Raw genomic sequence first — 17726 nt, forward strand, 5'->3', positions numbered from 1 at the left:
ATTAAAAAAAAAAACCAAATCTAACTATTTAAACGAAATAATCTATAATGCGTACATTACCATGGTATCGTGGGAAACTTTTAACGACTTCCTGATTTGTGTACGTGAGGCTCCAAAATAGTGAAATTATTACCTGCCACAAATTATAGAGTCTAGATTTGGATTTCAAACTAAAATGTTTTTTTAAACTATTTGTTCTTATCACCTTGCTTTCATCATAAAGTTAAAGTTCGATACATTTTTAATAGAACTTCTTGAGCACTTTGTAGTTCAATATCTTTGAGGTTTTCTTTAAATGTTTGATATAACGGATATACTTTTAGTTATGCATGGTAGCGGAAATTAAACTCCATCAAATAAAACATAGAAACGTCATTATAGGTAGGAATATGAGATTACAAAACTGACCCTGATAAGCTGGTTTAAGGAAGAAGATAAAACAAAGGTGGGTGTGTGTCTGCTCAATTGCTTAATTGATGGATTAAATGACTTAACAACCAGTTGGTGAGTCCCTCCTTACTCTTCTGTTATACCCAATTTTTATTCTAAGTTCTCTTGTCTTTTTATTTCTTTTGTTATAAACCTTTTAGTTATACACTTACATGTTTGTATTTGCATATTCCACAATGAAGAATACGTAAAAGATTATCTTTATAGCTACACTAATAATATAATCCATTTCCTCTGATTTTTAAAATAACAAGTAGTTTCGTTTTGGTTTGTTGGAGATTGGATTTAGAGCAGCCGACACAAAATCATTTGGCAAGTACCATTGTGTTGGAAAATTATTATTCATGTGTTTTGAGTCTTTGAGAGATGATGATATTGACTTTTGTTTCCACGTGGATCTTGATTTATAATGATGATTAAAAATAAATTAATTAGGCAGTTAGCTGGTGAGAGATTGATTAAATCTACTAAAAATTTAGATTATTAATGATGTAATTATTTTTAAAACCGTATGGTTCTGTAAATCATATTTTAAAGTTGAGGATGAATCGATGATGCTAAACGAGGAAAATGTGTGTGAGTAAGAAATGAACAACCTTTGGTTTGGAGGAAAATGTTGAAGTATAATAATTCTTGCCAATTGTCAAATATATTAATTACATGGATATATCCGAAAAAAAACTTTATAATAAATAGCCACAAGTTATGGCCGTGTAACAAAAAGTAAAAGAATTTATTGCCACATACATTGTTGGACCATATATGAAGACGGATCATCACCACTAAAATTCATGTTTGTAACATTTATATTCTATGGATCGAAATCATTATGCTCTCCATTATTAGAACCAAACAAAACCAAACCAAAATTGTATCAGCAAAACTAATCTGAAGCCTAGCTTAGCTTAAGAAAAAAAAAGAATTAAAACCATATAGTATGCATTAACTATCATCATAACTAGTTTAGTTTTAGGCTTTTAGCAAATAGGCCTTTTAAAGCCCATTATAAATATGAAGAGAGGATTCCATCGGGGGCCTGCTGAGAAACGGCAATCAACTTCCTTCTAAATAACAAAAACGGCGTGAATTGCAAACTTCTGCAAAGAGTCAACACTGATTAGCGGCTTTTCCCCATTAAATCTCTCCTCTAAACTTCTTCGTTCCAAGCTTTCTCCATCACTGACGACAGATCCTTAGAAAGTTCTGAGATCGATTGTTACTGTGTAAACCCTAGGATGTGATTCTAAGCTGTAGAGAGAAACAATGGCGAAGCCATCAACGAGTATGTGGGCAACATTGCAGAAGAAGAGATGGCCACTGATGATTCTATTGGTTTTATCTGTATCAACAGTAGGAATGATTCTCGTGAGATCTACTTTTGATTCCTGTAGTGTTAGTGGAAAGAGATGTAGCCGAGAGAAGGAAGATAACAGTGACATTAAGATCCAATCGGTTTCTGGATCGTTGAATCCTCTCGAGTTCATGAAATCAAAGCTCGTTTTACTTGTTTCTCATGAACTCTCGCTCTCAGGTGATGTTTTGTGATCGTGTTACTCTCTTGTCAAAATCTCTATGGCTAAACTTGAAGTGATGATTTTAGGTGGACCTTTATTGTTAATGGAATTGGCGTTTTTGCTTAGAGGAGTTGAATCTGAAGTTGTTTGGATCACGAATCAGAAACCAGTTGAAGAAGATGAAGTGATCAAGGTTCTAGAACACAAGATGTTGGATCGAGGAGTCCAGGTTCAGATTTAGCTAACCACCTCCATTGTTTTTCTTTGATTCGTATCATAATTGTTAGTGATCAATCTTTTTTGAATCATTCAGGTGATATCAGCAAAGAGTCAGAAAGCTATAGATACAGCTCTCAAGTCTGATCTGGTTGTTTTAAACACTGCTGTTGCTGGGAAATGGCTTGATGCAGTTCTCAAGGACAATGTTCCTAAAGTTCTTCCTAAAGTACTCTGGTGGATTCATGAGATGAGAGGTCACTATTTCAAACCGGATTTAGTCAAGCACCTTCCGTTTGTTGCAGGTGCTATGATTGATTCGCACGCAACAGCTGAATACTGGAAGAACAGAACTCATGATCGCTTAGGGTCTGTTTCCTCTCTGTAGAGTCTTGCGATATATTAGTTTACGTTATTGTCATAAGCTTAACAGTGTTTATTCTTTTATTGTTGTAACACAGGATTAAAATGCCTAAAACTTATGTCGTGCACCTAGGAAATAGCAAGGAGTTGATGGAAGTAGCTGAAGATAGTTTCGCCAAGAATGTTCTCCGTGAGCAAGTTCGAGAATCTCTTGGAGTGAGGAATGAAGACATACTATTTGGCATTATTAATAGTTAGTCATTTCTTACATTCTTTCTCTTCCTTAGTTTCTTTAAGAATCATAATCTGCAAAAGACTCAAAATTTTGGTTAATTTGCTTTCTGACTGGTGCTTCTCTTATGCAGGTGTATCTCGAGGAAAGGGCCAAGATCTATTCCTCCGAGCGTTCCATGAAAGTCTTAAAGTAATCAAAGAGACTAAGAAACTTGAGGTACCAACAATGCATGCAGTGGTAGTAGGAAGCGATATGAGCGCACAGACGAAATTTGAGACAGAGCTACGCAACTTTGTCCAAGAGATGAAACTTCAAAAAATTGTCCACTTTGTCAACAAAACAATGAAGGTAGCACCATATTTAGCAGCTATTGACGTTCTTGTCCAAAACTCCCAAGCCAGAGGAGAATGCTTTGGGAGAATAACAATTGAAGCCATGGCCTTTAAGCTTCCTGTACTTGGGACTGCAGCAGGAGGCACAATGGAGATTGTAGTGAACAGAACAACAGGTCTATTGCACAACACTGGTAAAGATGGCGTGTTACCTCTCGCCAAAAACATTGTGAAGCTGGCGACTAACGTGAAGATGAGGAATACAATGGGGAAGAAAGGGTATGAGAGGGTAAAAGAGATGTTCTTGGAACATCATATGTCTCATCGAATAGCTTCTGTGCTCAGAGAAGTGTTGCAACATGCAAAAATTCACTCACGAACAACCAATTCGGATCATTAAACAAAAGTTTAGCAAGGAAATGCCAATATTACTTCATTTTACAGTACACTCTCTATAGAGTTTTCGTATTTATTCTGTTTATAGAAACAGTGTTTTTAACTGGAAAGTAAATTCAATGCGTTTAGGAGCATGAATATGTATTTGCAACTCTTTAGAGGATAACTGTAAGCGTCGGTGGAACCAGGTTAGATGTTTTCTTGTTGCGCAGAGAAGATTATCAGAAGAGCTTGAAACAACTAGCCCTGCTGTAATAAGACTTATTGTTGCCAAGCCAATGCTGCATATGCACTCCAATGGCGTCCAAGTGAAAGCTACTCCTTCCATGGAACCCCAAAACTTTTCCTTGTGTTGTAGTCGAAGTGAAAAACGTCCCGGTTTCTTCACCGTATGGCCCGTACCTCCCACGGCTCGTGTAGAAACTCAGAGACTTGACAACATTATATCGGTCTGAATTGTTCAGAGGTCCGTAATACCCTGAAATGCAGGTGATCGATTCATCTGGATACTCAAATTTAATCTGCAACACAGATTTGAGAGCATTAGAAATGGTTCTAAAGCATCAAACACAAAAGTAGCTTTATGTGAAAGGAGAAATATTGTTGTTTACTCTGTGTGTAGCGACTCCATTGCTGTCACCACCATGTTTAATGGACCAAACAGATTGTCCATTCCTATCGTACTCAATTTGTATTGAAGTGATAGCATCATTTCCTCTTGTCACAAATATCTGCTTGATCCCTGAAAATACTCCATCGTCCCAAGCTTGACCTCCGTCACCTCCCCACGGTCCAGGCCCGCTCGGTGTTGGTTCTTTGACGACTCCACGATCAACCTGTGAAAACGATTACCCAACAAGTAGGCTGCTATTAGGGTGTTTAATCTAGATAAACCGAACCAAACTTGAAACGAACGATTTAAAAATCAAACAGGTCTTAATTTGGCTAAGATATATATAACGTATTAAAACCGAAACCATATAAACTGAGCCATAGTAGAGTTGTTATACAGTGGCTGCTATTCATGAAATCGAAAACTTGAAAAACCGGAAAATACCATGGTGATAGAATCTACAAGTTACCTCTTCGCCATGGCCGTTTGCTGCAAGGACTAGCTTATTAGCCCATGGGGAATTTTCTATTTGCGCAGTGCCGGAGTTATTATGAGGAACAATTGCATTGTGAGGAGATGATGGCTTAAGGGAACTTATTTTGCATTCCATAACATGAACACCTATGGAATCAAGAAATAAACCCTCTCTTCCAAGGAATCCAACAACTTTACCCTCGTCCATTTGATGTGTAAAAGACGGTCCTTGTTCTTCTCCATAAGGTCCATGCTTTCCTCTGTTGGTGCGGAAAGTCAGTGACTTTATCACATTAGGTCCCATATACATCAGCGGCCCATATGTTCCCGTTACATGTGTTAAAACCTCTGAAGGGTAGTCAAATACAATCTGCAAGTTACATTTAAACCTGTGAAATATGAAGTGTAATTAAACTTAAGTAGACCAAAAATCGTTTCAAATTCACGCACCTTATCATGTTTGAATCCTCCCACGCCACCATGTTTGCTTCCCCACACAGCTTGTCCTCTAAAATCATAACAGACCTTCATCGACACAATCCCGACATTGCGTGACAAATTGATTTGTCGAATACCGGTATAAATCCCATCGTCAAACATGATTCCACCGGTTCCGCCCCATGGTCCATATGTTTTCGCGCCACCTTCAATTTTTGACTGTGACTTCTCAGTATCTGTCACCAACTGATAAAACAAATTCCATAAAAAAAATTGTTAAGAAACCAGTAAAAATCCAATAAGACCTGTTTTTCGAATGTATAACAGAAAAGTCTTGACATCACCTTATGTTTGGTGACCTCGGCTCCTGCGGAATCTCGGGACTCAAAAGAAGGCAAAGTTGGATCTTTCTTTCTGAGGGTAACAACTATATCAAAGTTTTGCCCTACACTTCCTTGTAGCACTGAGTACTCATGTTTCTTATCACCCTGAGAAAAACTTTGATGCGAGTGCAAAAGGATTTTCGACGAAGGATTATTCTCTTTAGGAATTGGTTGAGTGTGAACACCAATAGCATCCAAATACCAACCAGCCTTCCCATGGAACCCAATAATCTTCGATCCTGATTTTGGCAATGCAAAGAATGTACCTGAATCAACACCAAACGGTCCATATTTTCTGCGGTTACTCTCGAAAGTAAGTGATCGGACACATATAGTTCCCCAGACGTCAAAGCTACCGTAGGTTCCATTTACTGAAATCAGATACTCATGTGGGTAATCAAATTTGACCTAAACAGCAAGAAGAGAACAGTGATTAATTTCTGAGAACCACCAACACAATATTTATAGGATAAAGAGTCTCGATCATACCTTATCAAACTTCTTGCCTCCCTTTCCTCCACGTTTTTCAGACCAAACCGAGCTACCGTTTTTGTCATACTCAATTTGTATGGAGTCTATTCCAGAACCATGGGCTATAATTATTTGCTTTACTGTGGTGTACATTCCATCATCCCAGGCATGACCACTCTGGCCTCCCCATGGGCCAAGTGATGCAGGCTTGCCTTCAACACTCTGCAGAAACAAGATCAAGTTAATCTCACATAATCATAACTGCAATATCAGCTTTTTGTGGTTGAAATTTTAATATAGAGAAACTGAAGAAAGAAAACATAAGATGATGTTAATACCATCCTCAGATTAAGATGATCTCTAAAGACTCAAAGCAAGTGTAAGAAGCTCGAGTAAACAGATAGCTGACCACTGCAACACATAGCTTAGACATTTGATGGGAATTTATGATGGATTAAAAGGTTCCGTTTGTGGTTGGGAATTTTCTGGAATATATCAAATCAAATTGCATAATACACGTTACATTCTGGTTTCCACTACCAAGGGAAATCATGGGGGGAAAAAAGAATCACATTCTTCAAAGAATCATATATCACAAGATAACAAAAATACGCACTAATGAACCTTTGGTCAACTTCCGTAGTTAGTTACAAGGATTGGAATTTAGCTTTCAAACTTCAACTAATTTTACCCACGCCATGCTGCTAACTCAATAATCTTTTTATAGCTGTAAAAAATATGAGAATGATATATATATTACGTGATCATGTGGTTAAAAAGACTGTTGAAATTAAGTTAAGTCGTACCTTAGTGGTTGGCTAATCAATAATCACTCTACCAATAATCTTTACAGGAACAATCTCCATTCTTAAAGTGGTGCAAGCATCTTGTGTCCTCCAACAATATGTCACAGCCGTATCTCTTAGAGACGTACTTTGCAGTATCATGGCAGTCTCGGCACATCCTAAGATTTTTCAAGATCCTTATCGTCGTCTTAGATGCACCGGATGACGAAATGAGACCAAACGCCATGGCAAATTTTTCACTGTGGATTCCACAAGTTTCTTCCCTTCCTTCTTCCTCAATCCAAAGTTCTCCATTATATTGGTCACTTCTATTATCCAGCCTACTCATTTTTTCCACCAAGGGATACAGCACATCAGTACATAATTTCGACTGATCACCTGTCGTGAATGTGTGAATTAAATTTCTGACTTCAATCCAGCTCTGCCCGAGAGGTTTCTTCAACAGGTTATCTCTCCTCGGTTTATTTCCTTCTAATGATCTCCCAAGTTTTGCACCTAATGCATAGATCTGCGAAACAATACTTTCAGTGGCTGTATTTTCAGGTTCCAAGGAGAATAAGTTCTCTGCGGCATGGATTGCCATGTCAATATCACCATGAATCCTGCAGCCAGTTAAGAAGCTTTCCCAGATGGGTGTCTCTGATTGAATATTCATCTCCTGGATAAACTGCAGAGCTTCTTCAAGTCTGTTGGCTCGTCCATACAAATATACCATAGCAGAACAATGTTCCAGAGCAGGAATAATATGGTAATCATTCGCAATGCTGTAGAAAACTTTCTTTCCTTCGTCTACATTTCCCATTAGACCGTGCGCAAGAATAATACTCGAAAGCGTTCCCCTGTTCGGCGTAATCCCCTGTGTCTTCATTTGATTAAAAAGAGCAAGAGCTGGACCATAGCTACCATGTAAAACATAACCTCCAATCAGCGAGTTCCAAGTTATGATGTCTTTCGTTTCCATACCCAGGAAGATGGTTCTTGAGTATTCTATATCCCCTGACTTAGCATAAGTATCTGTTAAAGCGTTTTTAACGGCATGAATAGCATCAAGATTTCTCCGCAATACGCAACCGTGTATCTCTCTTACCATTTTTGCCCCAAGAAGATTAGCACACGCTGGTAAGAGACTTAGAATGGTAACTGAATTTGGCATGAAGCGAGAAAACTGCATTTTTCGAAAAAGTTCCAAGGCCTCGTCTTTTTTTCCGTTTTGTATGTAACCTGCAATAATTAGATTCCATGTTGCAGTATTCCGCTGAACTTTTCCATCTTTTTCCATCCTCTGAAATAAGTCCATAGCCTCACCCTCGTCTCCATTCTTAATATATCCTGAGATCATTGTGTTCCATGTGATAATATTTGGTCTTAAATTTGCATCTTGCATCCTCGTAAACAACTCATAAGCCTTCCCACAATAGCCTGCTTGGCAATACCCTGTTATCATTGAGTTCCAAGTATATACATCCTTATTCTTTACCGAATCAAAAACTTTCCTTGCATCTTCCAGTTTTCCACACTTTGAATACATATCAACCAGAGAATTGCCCACAAGCACATCATCGATAAATCCCATCTTCACAGCAATAGAATGAACTTCTGAGCCCTGGTTTATAACTTTCAAACATGAACAAGCAGACACAGCACTCATAATAGTGACTGCATTTGGCACTACACCCGCTAAAAACATCTTCCTAAACATATCTAATGCCTGATATCTCATCCCATTATGAATCAAACCCGAAATCATAGCTGTCCACGTAAACACATCAGCAGTTATACCAAAAGTCTCCATCTTCTGCATCAAATCCATTGCAGCATCACATTTCCCTAGCTGGTTATAACCCCCAATCAGTATGTTCCAAGTAACTAACCCAGGAGAAATTCCTTCCTTTTCCATCTCTTTAACCAATTCTACAGCTTCTTCATGTTTACCATTTTGGCAGTAAGCTAACAGTACTGAGTTCCAAGCAATCACATCTCTCTCCCTCATACGTCTAAAAAACTTGGTAGCGAAATCCAATTCACCACATTTCGCATACACAGCTAAAATCGAGTTACTAACACGAAGACACGAACTCATCCCGAGTTTTATAACCACCGAATGAATCACCTTCCCAGCCTCAACATCTCCACAATTAGCACATCCCTGTAATATCTTAGGAAACAAGAAATCATCAGGCAAAACACCATCTTTCATCATCAAACGAAAGAGCTTCGCCACCTCTCTCCACCGATTCTCCCTCGAGTAAGCACCAATCATAGCAGACCATGTAAACAGATTTCTCTCACGCATTGAATCAAACACCTTACGTGCATCAGCAATACACCCACATTTAGCATACATGCTCAACAGCTTCGTCTCCACAAAGACGTCAGGTTCAGTAAACAAACCAAACCGAGCATGAAGGATACGACCCAAATGGATAGAACCAGAATCAATACACGATTCCAACAATTTGAGGTAAGTGCTTCGTTTTACCTTGGAACCTTGTTGAAACAACGAGTCCAGAGCTTTCTCAGCTTCGAGCAAACTTCCGTTTCTACACAAGTAATCGAATTGCTCGTCGGGAATGATATTGGGTTCTTTCTTCTTGGTGAATGATAGGTTTTTCTTTCTGGATTTTGGATGAAGTTCAGGCGAATTCTCTACTTTAGCTGGAGTCTGATAATTCAAAAAAGTTTTGGGAAATGATGGTACGAAGAGCTTTTCCATTATCGACAGAACTGTTATTAACTTGAACACGCTCTAAAGTTTTCTCCTTTATCTCCGTTTCCTCTTTGAATTATCAACGAGAGTTCACAAGATTACAGAGTAAGCTCAGCGAAGAAGAAAGAAGATAAGAAAGCACGAAGAACCTCGGTAATGGGTTCGTTGGCAACAAAATATGAAACGTTTGGTGGATAAGAATTTCAACTTCCAATCAAATTATAACACGTGGAAACAGCTGCTCGCACAAAATTATTTTACACCTTTGCAAGGCCTCAGATTTCAGATATTCAAATTATGATATGCATGGAACAATTCATTCACAAGAGTCTATTTCACTGATCTGAAAATTCGACTGAGTGGTGGTCTATGGAGGTATAGAAAGAACACCTAAACATATGAATTAGGCAAAAGCCAAAGACCATATAAAAAAAGCATGGTTTTATGACAGTCAGAGATCAATAACTTCTACTTCATCTCCAATCTGCACTATTCCCGTTATGTCTAGCTAGTTTAAGATAAACAAATTAGACCTTATTATTTATGCCTCAAACTGATTTACGCAGTTGTAACACCAGTATGCTTCACTATTTTCGCCTGAAGATCTTCTTTATTCGCACCAACGAGCTTATCCACAACTTCGCCGGCTTTAATGAACACAAAGGTTGGCATTGCCTCCACACCAAACTCTTTAGCAACACTCTGTTAAACATCATCACAAGTATATAGAATATATCAGTGTAATTCTAAAGTCTAAGAGTGAGGAGATTAATTTGTTTGTAAAGAAAGTGTATTTGTTCACCTGAAGTTCATCAACATCCACCTTGAAGAAGATGGCACTTGACATGAACTTCTTGGCCAAATCGTTGAAAATTGGAGCAATCATGCGGCATGGTGGACACCATGAAGCAGTGAAATCAATCACAATCTGAAAACAATGAAATTATCACACCATCAGAATCCTAAATAACCCAATCCAAAATGATTTTTTTTACCAGAGGGGTGACTCTGAGCTACAATAAGGAAAAGAGGAACACAACAAAAGTCACAAAGATGAATCAATTAAAGAAAATACTCTAAAAGTTTACACATCAAAACGTAAGTTTCACTGATGATTCACTTGCCCTCACATCTAATGTTGTGATCTCCTTAACAATCCGTTTATTCCAACTCTACGTTAGCCGGAATCAAAACCTATACCATAACATGTGAAACCATAATGCTTTCTTTGACACTAGAAACAGTAACCCTAATCAAACAAAAACCTAATTCCCAAATCCAATACAACCAAAGAGAATTGCATAACAAAGGGGTGAGAATCGAGACCAGCTTGTTGGATTCTTTGGCTTTATCAAGTTGCACAGTCCATACATCGTTCGTGTGACAACCAATCACTTGACCCTCTTCTGCCGCCATTTCTCCCAAATCTGAGAATAAGCCAAAATCTCCGATCACCTTTTTTTCTTTCTTCCGTTCATCTTTGTAACCTATATATGACCAAGAGATATTGACACAATTACCCCTGCAAATTCATGGTTACTACGAAATGATATCCAAGTGGACCGGTGTCTCAAATGCATGTACTACACACTTACACACGAACCAAATGGCTCGTATATATTTTTATTTCTATTCTAAACAAATTTCTAGCCACAGGAATTATGAAATAAAAATATCTGATGAAATATATTTTCTCAAACAGATAAGGTTTAATTTTAAAGACGAAACAATTAAAATCTTAAATCAATTTCGCCGTTCACTTGTGAAACCTCTCCTCCTTCACTCTCTCTAATGGCGCTTCCAAGCACTGTCTCATCTCCTTCCTTCAAATCAACTCCACCTTATCTCTCCGCCTTCAACCCTAAACCTCTACATCTTCCAGCTACTTACCGGAGCATCAACCGTCGAAGCTGTAAACTCCTCTCCTTCCGTTGCTCATCCTCTTCCTTCTCCGAGAAACACCACAACAACGCGAATCCACCCAAATCAGATGACTTAGTCGAGCTTCCTCTATTTCCACTACCTCTCGTTCTCTTCCCAGGCGCAACAATCCCGCTTCAGATCTTCGAGTTTCGTTACCGAGTCATGATGCAAACGCTTCTCCAATCCGATCTCAGATTCGGCGTTGTCTACTCCGACGCTGTTTCAGGCTCCGCAGCTGGAATCGGATGCGTCGGAGAAATCGTGAAACACGAGCGTCTAGTCGACGATCGATTCTTCTTAATCTGTAAAGGTCAGGAACGATTCCGAGTCACCGATCTCGTCCGTACGAAACCTTACCTCGTCGCGAAAGTGACGTGGCTTGAAGATCGACCGTCCGGTGAAGAGAATCTGGACGAATTGGCGAATGAAGTTGAGGTTCTGATGAAAGAAGTGATTCGATTGTCGAATAGATTGAATGGGAAACCAGATAAGGAATCTCAGGATCTGAGGAAGAATCAGTTTCCGACTCCGTTCTCGTTCTTCGTCGGAAGCACGTTTGAAGGAGCTCCGATGGAGCAGCAAGCGTTACTGGAGCTTGAAGATACGGCGGCTAGGTTAAAGAGAGAGAGGGAGACGCTGAGGAATACACTCAATTATTTGACGGCAGCTTCTGCTGTGAAAGATGTGTTCCCATCGCAGCCATAGTTTAATCGGTATTTAGATATTTCTTCTGGTCTCCGTTTCGGTGTTTTCAGTTATTATTGGATACATTATATTTGATCAATGTGTAAAGTTTCAGAAACTTAGGTAATAGATAGTGGAGATGTGTTTCATAGGATCGTTTGGATTGATCAAGAAATGGGTTTTTACTTGATTGCCTCTATGATAAAAGATTACTCTAGTGATTCAAGTGTTGTTCTTAATACGAAGCGGCTCGAGTTGGCATTTACATTGAAAGCCTCTCAAGATGCTCTCTTTTGCTTATTCGGATCAATGCCAGACTCTGGATTGCCTCTATGTTCATAGGATTATATACAGTAGTAGGATTGATCAAGAAAAGGGTTTTACTTGATTGCACTAGTAGGGTTCTTGATACCAAAGAATGGCTTCTTGAGTTGGCATGTTCAATGAAAAGCATGTACATTTTCATCTAAATAAGTTTGCTTGATCAGAGTGTTTCAATGCCTCATAGCGTTTTAGTACTGAAACTGTTACACCCATGATGACTCGAAGAAACATGTCTAAAACTAGTATAGAATCTTTAGATGATAAGCTGAAATGTAAGATCCATGAAGGTTAGTAATTGTTACTTTGTCTTTTTGAGTTTATTAATAAGAGGATAAATTATGCACACTTGAGCTATGCCTCTGGACCACTTTGGCTGCCTCAGTTTCTGTGTGAAGACTGCTTAATTGATCTGGTATTAGGATGTGTGATTTGAATTAATGGGTCGCGTGTAGCTTCTTTATGTCTATGGACTATGGGTAGTGTAGTTTCTTATCATCAATATTTAAAAGATTGATTAAGTTCTAATGCATGTAGCGTCATAGAAAGAGTGTGGGGACATTTTAATGGTCAAACGCGGGCGATTGCGTTCTGGTGTTGTATCAATTTGTAGACTCTGGATTCTAAGTAAAATGCGTGAAATGAGCACCAAGGAATTGCCTTTCTCTATTAGCCTCTCTTAATCTCCTATCTTGTTATATCCAAATCTCAAGAGACCTGGCACCGTGTTTGTGCAAATTTCTTAAACGTAGGATGTTGAATAATCCCGTATTTTTGTTTGTGGATCAATGACACGAAAACAAACAAGTCAACAAATAATATTAGGTCATCCTTATGTTTCTGAGAGGCAGGTTAGAAATTGTATAAATCATGTGAGTGCCAAAGCCTCATATTTCTTTTGAGGCAGTGAAGAAGATTCTGGGAAAATTGAGAGATTCAATATGCTCATGCGATTCCTCAGTTAGCTATTATCCCTGTTTCTCGGCAAAATTCTTTTTATAAGCTCACACATCTTCGATAGCAAGTAAAGATATGGATGCTTCTCTTTGACATATTGTTTTTAGTGGATTAGTGAAGATTTAGGACTAACTGTATGTATTTTTGTTGGGGTAAATTATTAACTCTACGAAAAAAATAAAAAATTGAGAGAAAAATTAAATCAACAAATTAATTGGCTATTAAAACTACTGTATATACCGGAAAATAAATCCAAAGATGATATGAAAACCGACGGTTAGTCCGGTTAATACCGAAATCAAGTTCTTTGAGGTGGTTTGGTTTTGTTCTTTCGATTGCTGTTGGTTATCGCGCGACATTGTTTTTCTAACACAAAACTTTAAAAGGAGGAGGATCAAAGCTTTTGTTAGGGGTTTTGGAGCTGGACAAGGGAGATTCGAGCTCGAGTATATATACACATAAAGTCTGGTAATATCCACGAGAATCAGAAGACGAGATGCTAGGAGAATGTGGAAGGCTTTTAAAGACAGAGAAACCGGTCGATTTCGTTCCAATTCCTTCGCCAATCGATTCAAATCCCGCCGGATTTTGTCTCTCCAGCTCTCTAATCGAAAAGATTTTGTTTCTCCTCATCGTGGCTCCGTTAACTCCCTTCAGGTTCTCTCAGATGTTTCTTGCTCTTCTTATCCGTGACTTTTGTTCTCAGTCTTTGGCTGAGAAATCACTAAAAATATAAAAGATCTGGGACTGAATCTAGTTTATGTAGTTTGCTGCTTCTAGAGTAGCCATATTTTGGTAGCTGGTTGTGTTATTAACTGTGTTATCAGGTTGATTTGACGGAGGGGAGATATCTGCTCTCTGGAGCAGCAGATGGTTCAGCTGCTGTATTTGATGTTAAGCGGGCCACCGATTACGAGGCAAGTGGTCTAATTGCCAAGCACAAGTGTATTTTTACTGTCCGTAAGCAACATGAAAATGGACATAAATATGCCATATCCTCTGCCATTTGGTATCCCATTGACACTGGGATGTTCATTACAGGTTCTTTTGATCATTACGTAAAAGTATGGGATACCAATACTTCGCAGGTAGGTACTAAGCTTTTAACTAAGACGGTATATCACTTCCATTTTTCGTATTTTTAAGACGCATTTTTTGTCTTTTCATATGTTTTAGGTGGTTGTGGATTTTAAAATGCCTGGAAAGGTTTATAGAACTGCCATGTCTTCTATGGCAATGTCTCACACGTTAATTGCTGCTGGAACTGATGATGTCCAGGTTCGCCTCTGTGATATTGCTTCTGGGGCATTCTCTCACACATTATCGGGTCACCGTGGTATGTTACTTTTCTTTTTTTCTTTGGAAAAGAAGTGTATCAAAATTTTATATAGAATTGTATTCAGTTGATGATTACTGGAACGATAATAAGCTACTTTACTCATGCTTTTCCTCATATTCAAAATTCATTAGTTAAAGAACCAGGCTACCAAATTGTCATGTTTTGATGATATGCCAGATGGTGTTATGTCAGTGGAATGGTCTACTTCCAGCGAGTGGGTTTTGTATACTGGGGGGTGTGATGGTGCAATACGTTTCTGGGACATCAGACGTGCTGGATGTTTCCGTGTTCTAGATAACTCACAAACACAACTTGGGGTCCGACCACCAATTTTAAAGCGACCAGCGGTTAGCAGTAAGGTTTATTCCTGAATTTCTTTTTTACTACAATTTCTTGAATAGACAAGTTATGAATTACTTATTGATTTCTTTTCTGTTTAAATTCCCTGAAGTCTGTATATTTAAACTGGTATCTCTTCTTATATTGTTTAGACGCATCTGTGTAAGAGTGTAATTTATTGTTACTGACATGCTAGTGAGAGTTAGCATTAATTACCCAACTTTGTGTGAAGATTTTCAAACTGGAATTTTCCGAAGTTAAAAAGTTAGTTGGGGTTTTCTTGTGTTGGCGCGACTTCAATCATTTGTATACCACCTGTTTAGTATGACTGCAAGACCTGATAAACGACCAGATATGTAGTAAATAACAATTTCTACCAGAGGGTGGACAATACTTAGCAGTACCAAAATGCTCAAGTCACACTCATCCTGTATCATCTCGTACAAGGGGACTGTGGCCCCAGAATGAAGGATCTACGTTTATATATTCCTAAGATGCTACTGAATCTGAATAAACAGTGTCACCATATGTTGTTGAGCCTTTCTCTGCACACAACAATAATTGCCTCAGATTTTGTCCCGTCCCGTTCTCCCATAAGCATGACGCCTTCTAAATTTAGGACCATTATTTATATCCAGTTTAACCTGCATGTCTACAAGCCTACAATTGACAGACAGAATGGATAATCAATATCTGTTTTATTGATAGGGGATTCCCTGTAGTAATTTTTTTTTTATCTTGTTGTAAAGTTTTTTTCAGCTGCAAAATCTTCTCTGGGGGACCAAAATTGGTTGAAGACATTGCAGAGTAAACACACTGGCAGCCAAAGTGTAAAGGGATCATCTAGCGAGAAACCTTCAGTGGAAAAGTCTCGACAGAAGAGAATTCACCCTGGAATGTTATCTACTCTAGATCGTGCTACGGCTCATTATGGTGTTGTTACTGGCTTAAAGGCAACTAACGATGGGATGTATCTTCTTAGTGCTGGTGAGTTCTTATTGTCCTGGCTAATTTCTTTGTTCTTTAGGTTATTTATTTGACCTCTGTCACAACCTGGTATAGGCAGCATCTGCTGGTTATATGTTATAATACATGCCTCTCTACGAAGTGGAAGTGATGTGTTAGGGGTTTTAGCATCAAGTGAACTATATCAATTTGTGGTAGCACTAATTACTACCGTACACATCAGTGGTGATACAACAGTTAAGACTTAAGAGTCTATTACTATTATGTTTCAGGGTCGTATTCAAGAATAAGATTGTGGGATATTGAATCTGGACGCAATACCCTGGTGAACTTTGAAACTGGACGCATCCAGACAGACAGAGCGATTCAATTAGATACAAGCGATGATCCAGCTCTCGTATTTGTTCCGTGCATGAAGACTGTGAAGGTAGTCACCACCTTACTATTGTATCAGCAAATCTTTCCATTCCAGTACTTGCATTATTTGATGAATTGTTGCTGCAACTGTATATAAGGGTTTTGGCATGTGGTCGGGTAGAACAACACTGATGCTTCGTGGACACTACGAAAGCGTGAACACTTGCTGCTTTAATTCCAATGATCAGGTATAAACTCAATCCTCAGAATCTTCCCGAATTTCGCGAGTGATTTGAGTTTGTAAGTTTGCTTGAACACACCTCTAAATCCGAATTACTTGTTATACTTGCTCATAGGAACTATACACAAGTGGCGCAGATAGACAAATAATTGTGTGGTCACCAGGCGGATCCGTGGAAGATGAAATGGTTGAGCTAAATTCTAGTACTACTTCAAATTTTCATAATTTAGAGGTTAGGCAGTCTTGTTGTGGATGTCTCTTTAATCAAGATTTGTCTATTTGCAGGCGCAAGGTGAAGTAGCTGAAGATAAAGACAACTGGAGCGACTGAGAGAAAACAAGACTTCTTTCTCAATCTGTGAATTTCTATGTCTTCACAATTACTTGACCGCAGCTTCTGCAGTGAAAGATGTGTTCCCATCGCAGCCATAGTTAAATCGGTATTTAGAAATTTCTTCTGGTCTCTCTTTCAAGCGTTTTCAGTTATTGGATACATTATATTTGATCAATGTGTAAAGTTTCAGAAACTTAGGGAATAGATGGTGGAGATGTTTCATAGGAATGTTATATTTGGATTGATCAAGAAAAGGGTTTTACTAGATTGCCTCTATGATCAAAGAATAGTCTAATAATGCAACTATGCAAGTATCGTTCTTAATACAAAATCTTTGCGTCTCAAGTTGGCATTGTCATTGAAAGCCTGTCGAAATGCTCTCTAAAGAAATTTTGCTTAATTGGAGTTTCAATGCCAAATCCTTCTTTGTTTCTATGACCATAGGAAAATTTAGCTGGATTGATTAAGAATTGGGTTTTACTTTATTGCCTTTGTGATTAAGGAATAATGTAGTGATACAAGTAAGGTTCTTAGTACTAAATCCATGCTTGTTGAGTTGGCATTTTCATTGAAAGGTATTTCTAAAGAAGTTTCCTTAATCGGTGTTGCAATGCCAAATCATTGGTTGCCTCTATGATCATCGGATCATATGACTGGATTGGTCAAACAGAATGGTTTTACTTTATTGGCTCTATTATCATAGAATAATGTAGTGATGCAAGTTAAGGCTTTTAATACCAAATCCTCACTTCTCGAGTTGTGGCATGTTCATTGAAAAGCCTGTGGAAATGCTATCTAAAGAAATTTTGTTGATCAGAGTTTCATTGCCCCATAGCGTTTTAGTACTGAAACTATAACAAAAGTCTAA

General features: G+C 38.4%; 6 protein-coding genes and 1 long non-coding RNA gene across 10 annotated transcripts; 4 read left to right on the forward strand and 3 right to left on the reverse strand.

Annotated features, from left to right (window-relative positions):
* Positions 1-440: 440 nt before the first annotated feature.
* On the forward strand, positions 441-799 carry AT1G05507. The gene has a single exon (NR_138910.1). It is a non-coding gene; the product is annotated as an other RNA (long non-coding RNA).
* A 698-nt stretch (positions 800-1497) lies between these two features.
* Positions 1498-3670, forward strand: AT1G19710 (UDP-Glycosyltransferase superfamily protein). Its single transcript, NM_101827.4, has 5 exons — positions 1498-1981; positions 2051-2193; positions 2278-2549; positions 2642-2796; positions 2909-3670. Exons 1-5 carry the CDS (start codon positions 1714-1716, stop codon positions 3508-3510), a joined length of 1440 nt encoding a protein of 479 aa, NP_173401.1. The 5' UTR covers positions 1498-1713; the 3' UTR covers positions 3511-3670.
* On the reverse strand, positions 3496-6336 carry AT1G19715 (Mannose-binding lectin superfamily protein). 3 transcript variants are annotated; one of them, NM_179360.1, is made up of 7 exons: positions 6224-6336; positions 5904-6107; positions 5376-5822; positions 5044-5277; positions 4589-4963; positions 4118-4342; positions 3496-4027 (listed from the first exon to the last, which is right to left on the reverse strand). In NM_179360.1, exons 1-7 carry the CDS (start codon positions 6224-6226, stop codon positions 3728-3730), a joined length of 1788 nt encoding a protein of 595 aa, NP_849691.1. In that variant the 5' UTR covers positions 6227-6336; the 3' UTR covers positions 3496-3727. The 3 variants fall into 3 exon arrangements, with proteins under 3 accessions (NP_849691.1, NP_001117315.1, NP_001185041.1); NM_001198112.1 differs by having other exon boundaries at positions 3690-4027; positions 6206-6307; NM_001123843.1 differs by having other exon boundaries at positions 3529-4027; positions 5904-6251.
* A 21-nt stretch (positions 6337-6357) lies between these two features.
* AT1G19720 (Pentatricopeptide repeat (PPR-like) superfamily protein) lies at positions 6358-9505 on the reverse strand. Its single transcript, NM_101828.2, has 2 exons — positions 6692-9505; positions 6358-6612 (listed from the first exon to the last, which is right to left on the reverse strand). Exon 1 carries the CDS (start codon positions 9402-9404, stop codon positions 6720-6722), a length of 2685 nt encoding a protein of 894 aa, NP_173402.2. The 5' UTR covers positions 9405-9505; the 3' UTR covers positions 6358-6612; positions 6692-6719.
* Positions 9506-9640: 135 nt separating this feature from the next.
* On the reverse strand, positions 9641-10865 carry ATTRX4 (Thioredoxin superfamily protein). The gene is made up of 3 exons (NM_101829.4): positions 10725-10865; positions 10201-10326; positions 9641-10100 (listed from the first exon to the last, which is right to left on the reverse strand). Exons 1-3 carry the CDS (start codon positions 10812-10814, stop codon positions 9957-9959), a joined length of 360 nt encoding a protein of 119 aa, NP_173403.1. The 5' UTR covers positions 10815-10865; the 3' UTR covers positions 9641-9956.
* A 174-nt stretch (positions 10866-11039) lies between these two features.
* Positions 11040-12253, forward strand: AT1G19740 (ATP-dependent protease La (LON) domain protein). The gene has a single exon (NM_101830.2): positions 11116-12253. The coding sequence runs from the start codon at positions 11190-11192 to the stop codon at positions 12024-12026; it is 837 nt and encodes a 278-aa protein (NP_173404.1). The 5' UTR covers positions 11116-11189; the 3' UTR covers positions 12027-12253.
* A 1370-nt stretch (positions 12254-13623) lies between these two features.
* Positions 13624-17124, forward strand: AT1G19750 (Transducin/WD40 repeat-like superfamily protein). Of its 2 annotated transcripts, NM_101831.4 has the most exons (9): positions 13707-13940; positions 14111-14371; positions 14460-14619; positions 14800-14981; positions 15711-15948; positions 16200-16354; positions 16443-16532; positions 16641-16712; positions 16811-17115. In NM_101831.4, exons 1-9 carry the CDS (start codon positions 13791-13793, stop codon positions 16853-16855), a joined length of 1353 nt encoding a protein of 450 aa, NP_173405.2. In that variant the 5' UTR covers positions 13707-13790; the 3' UTR covers positions 16856-17115. The 2 variants fall into 2 exon arrangements, with proteins under 2 accessions (NP_001320698.1, NP_173405.2); NM_001332405.1 differs by having other exon boundaries at positions 13624-14371; positions 16811-17124.
* Positions 17125-17726: the final 602 nt, after the last annotated feature.

This window comes from Arabidopsis thaliana (genome assembly GCF_000001735.4).
Source record: "Arabidopsis thaliana chromosome 1 sequence".
In the NCBI taxonomy this organism is placed as follows: domain Eukaryota; kingdom Viridiplantae; phylum Streptophyta; class Magnoliopsida; order Brassicales; family Brassicaceae; genus Arabidopsis; species Arabidopsis thaliana.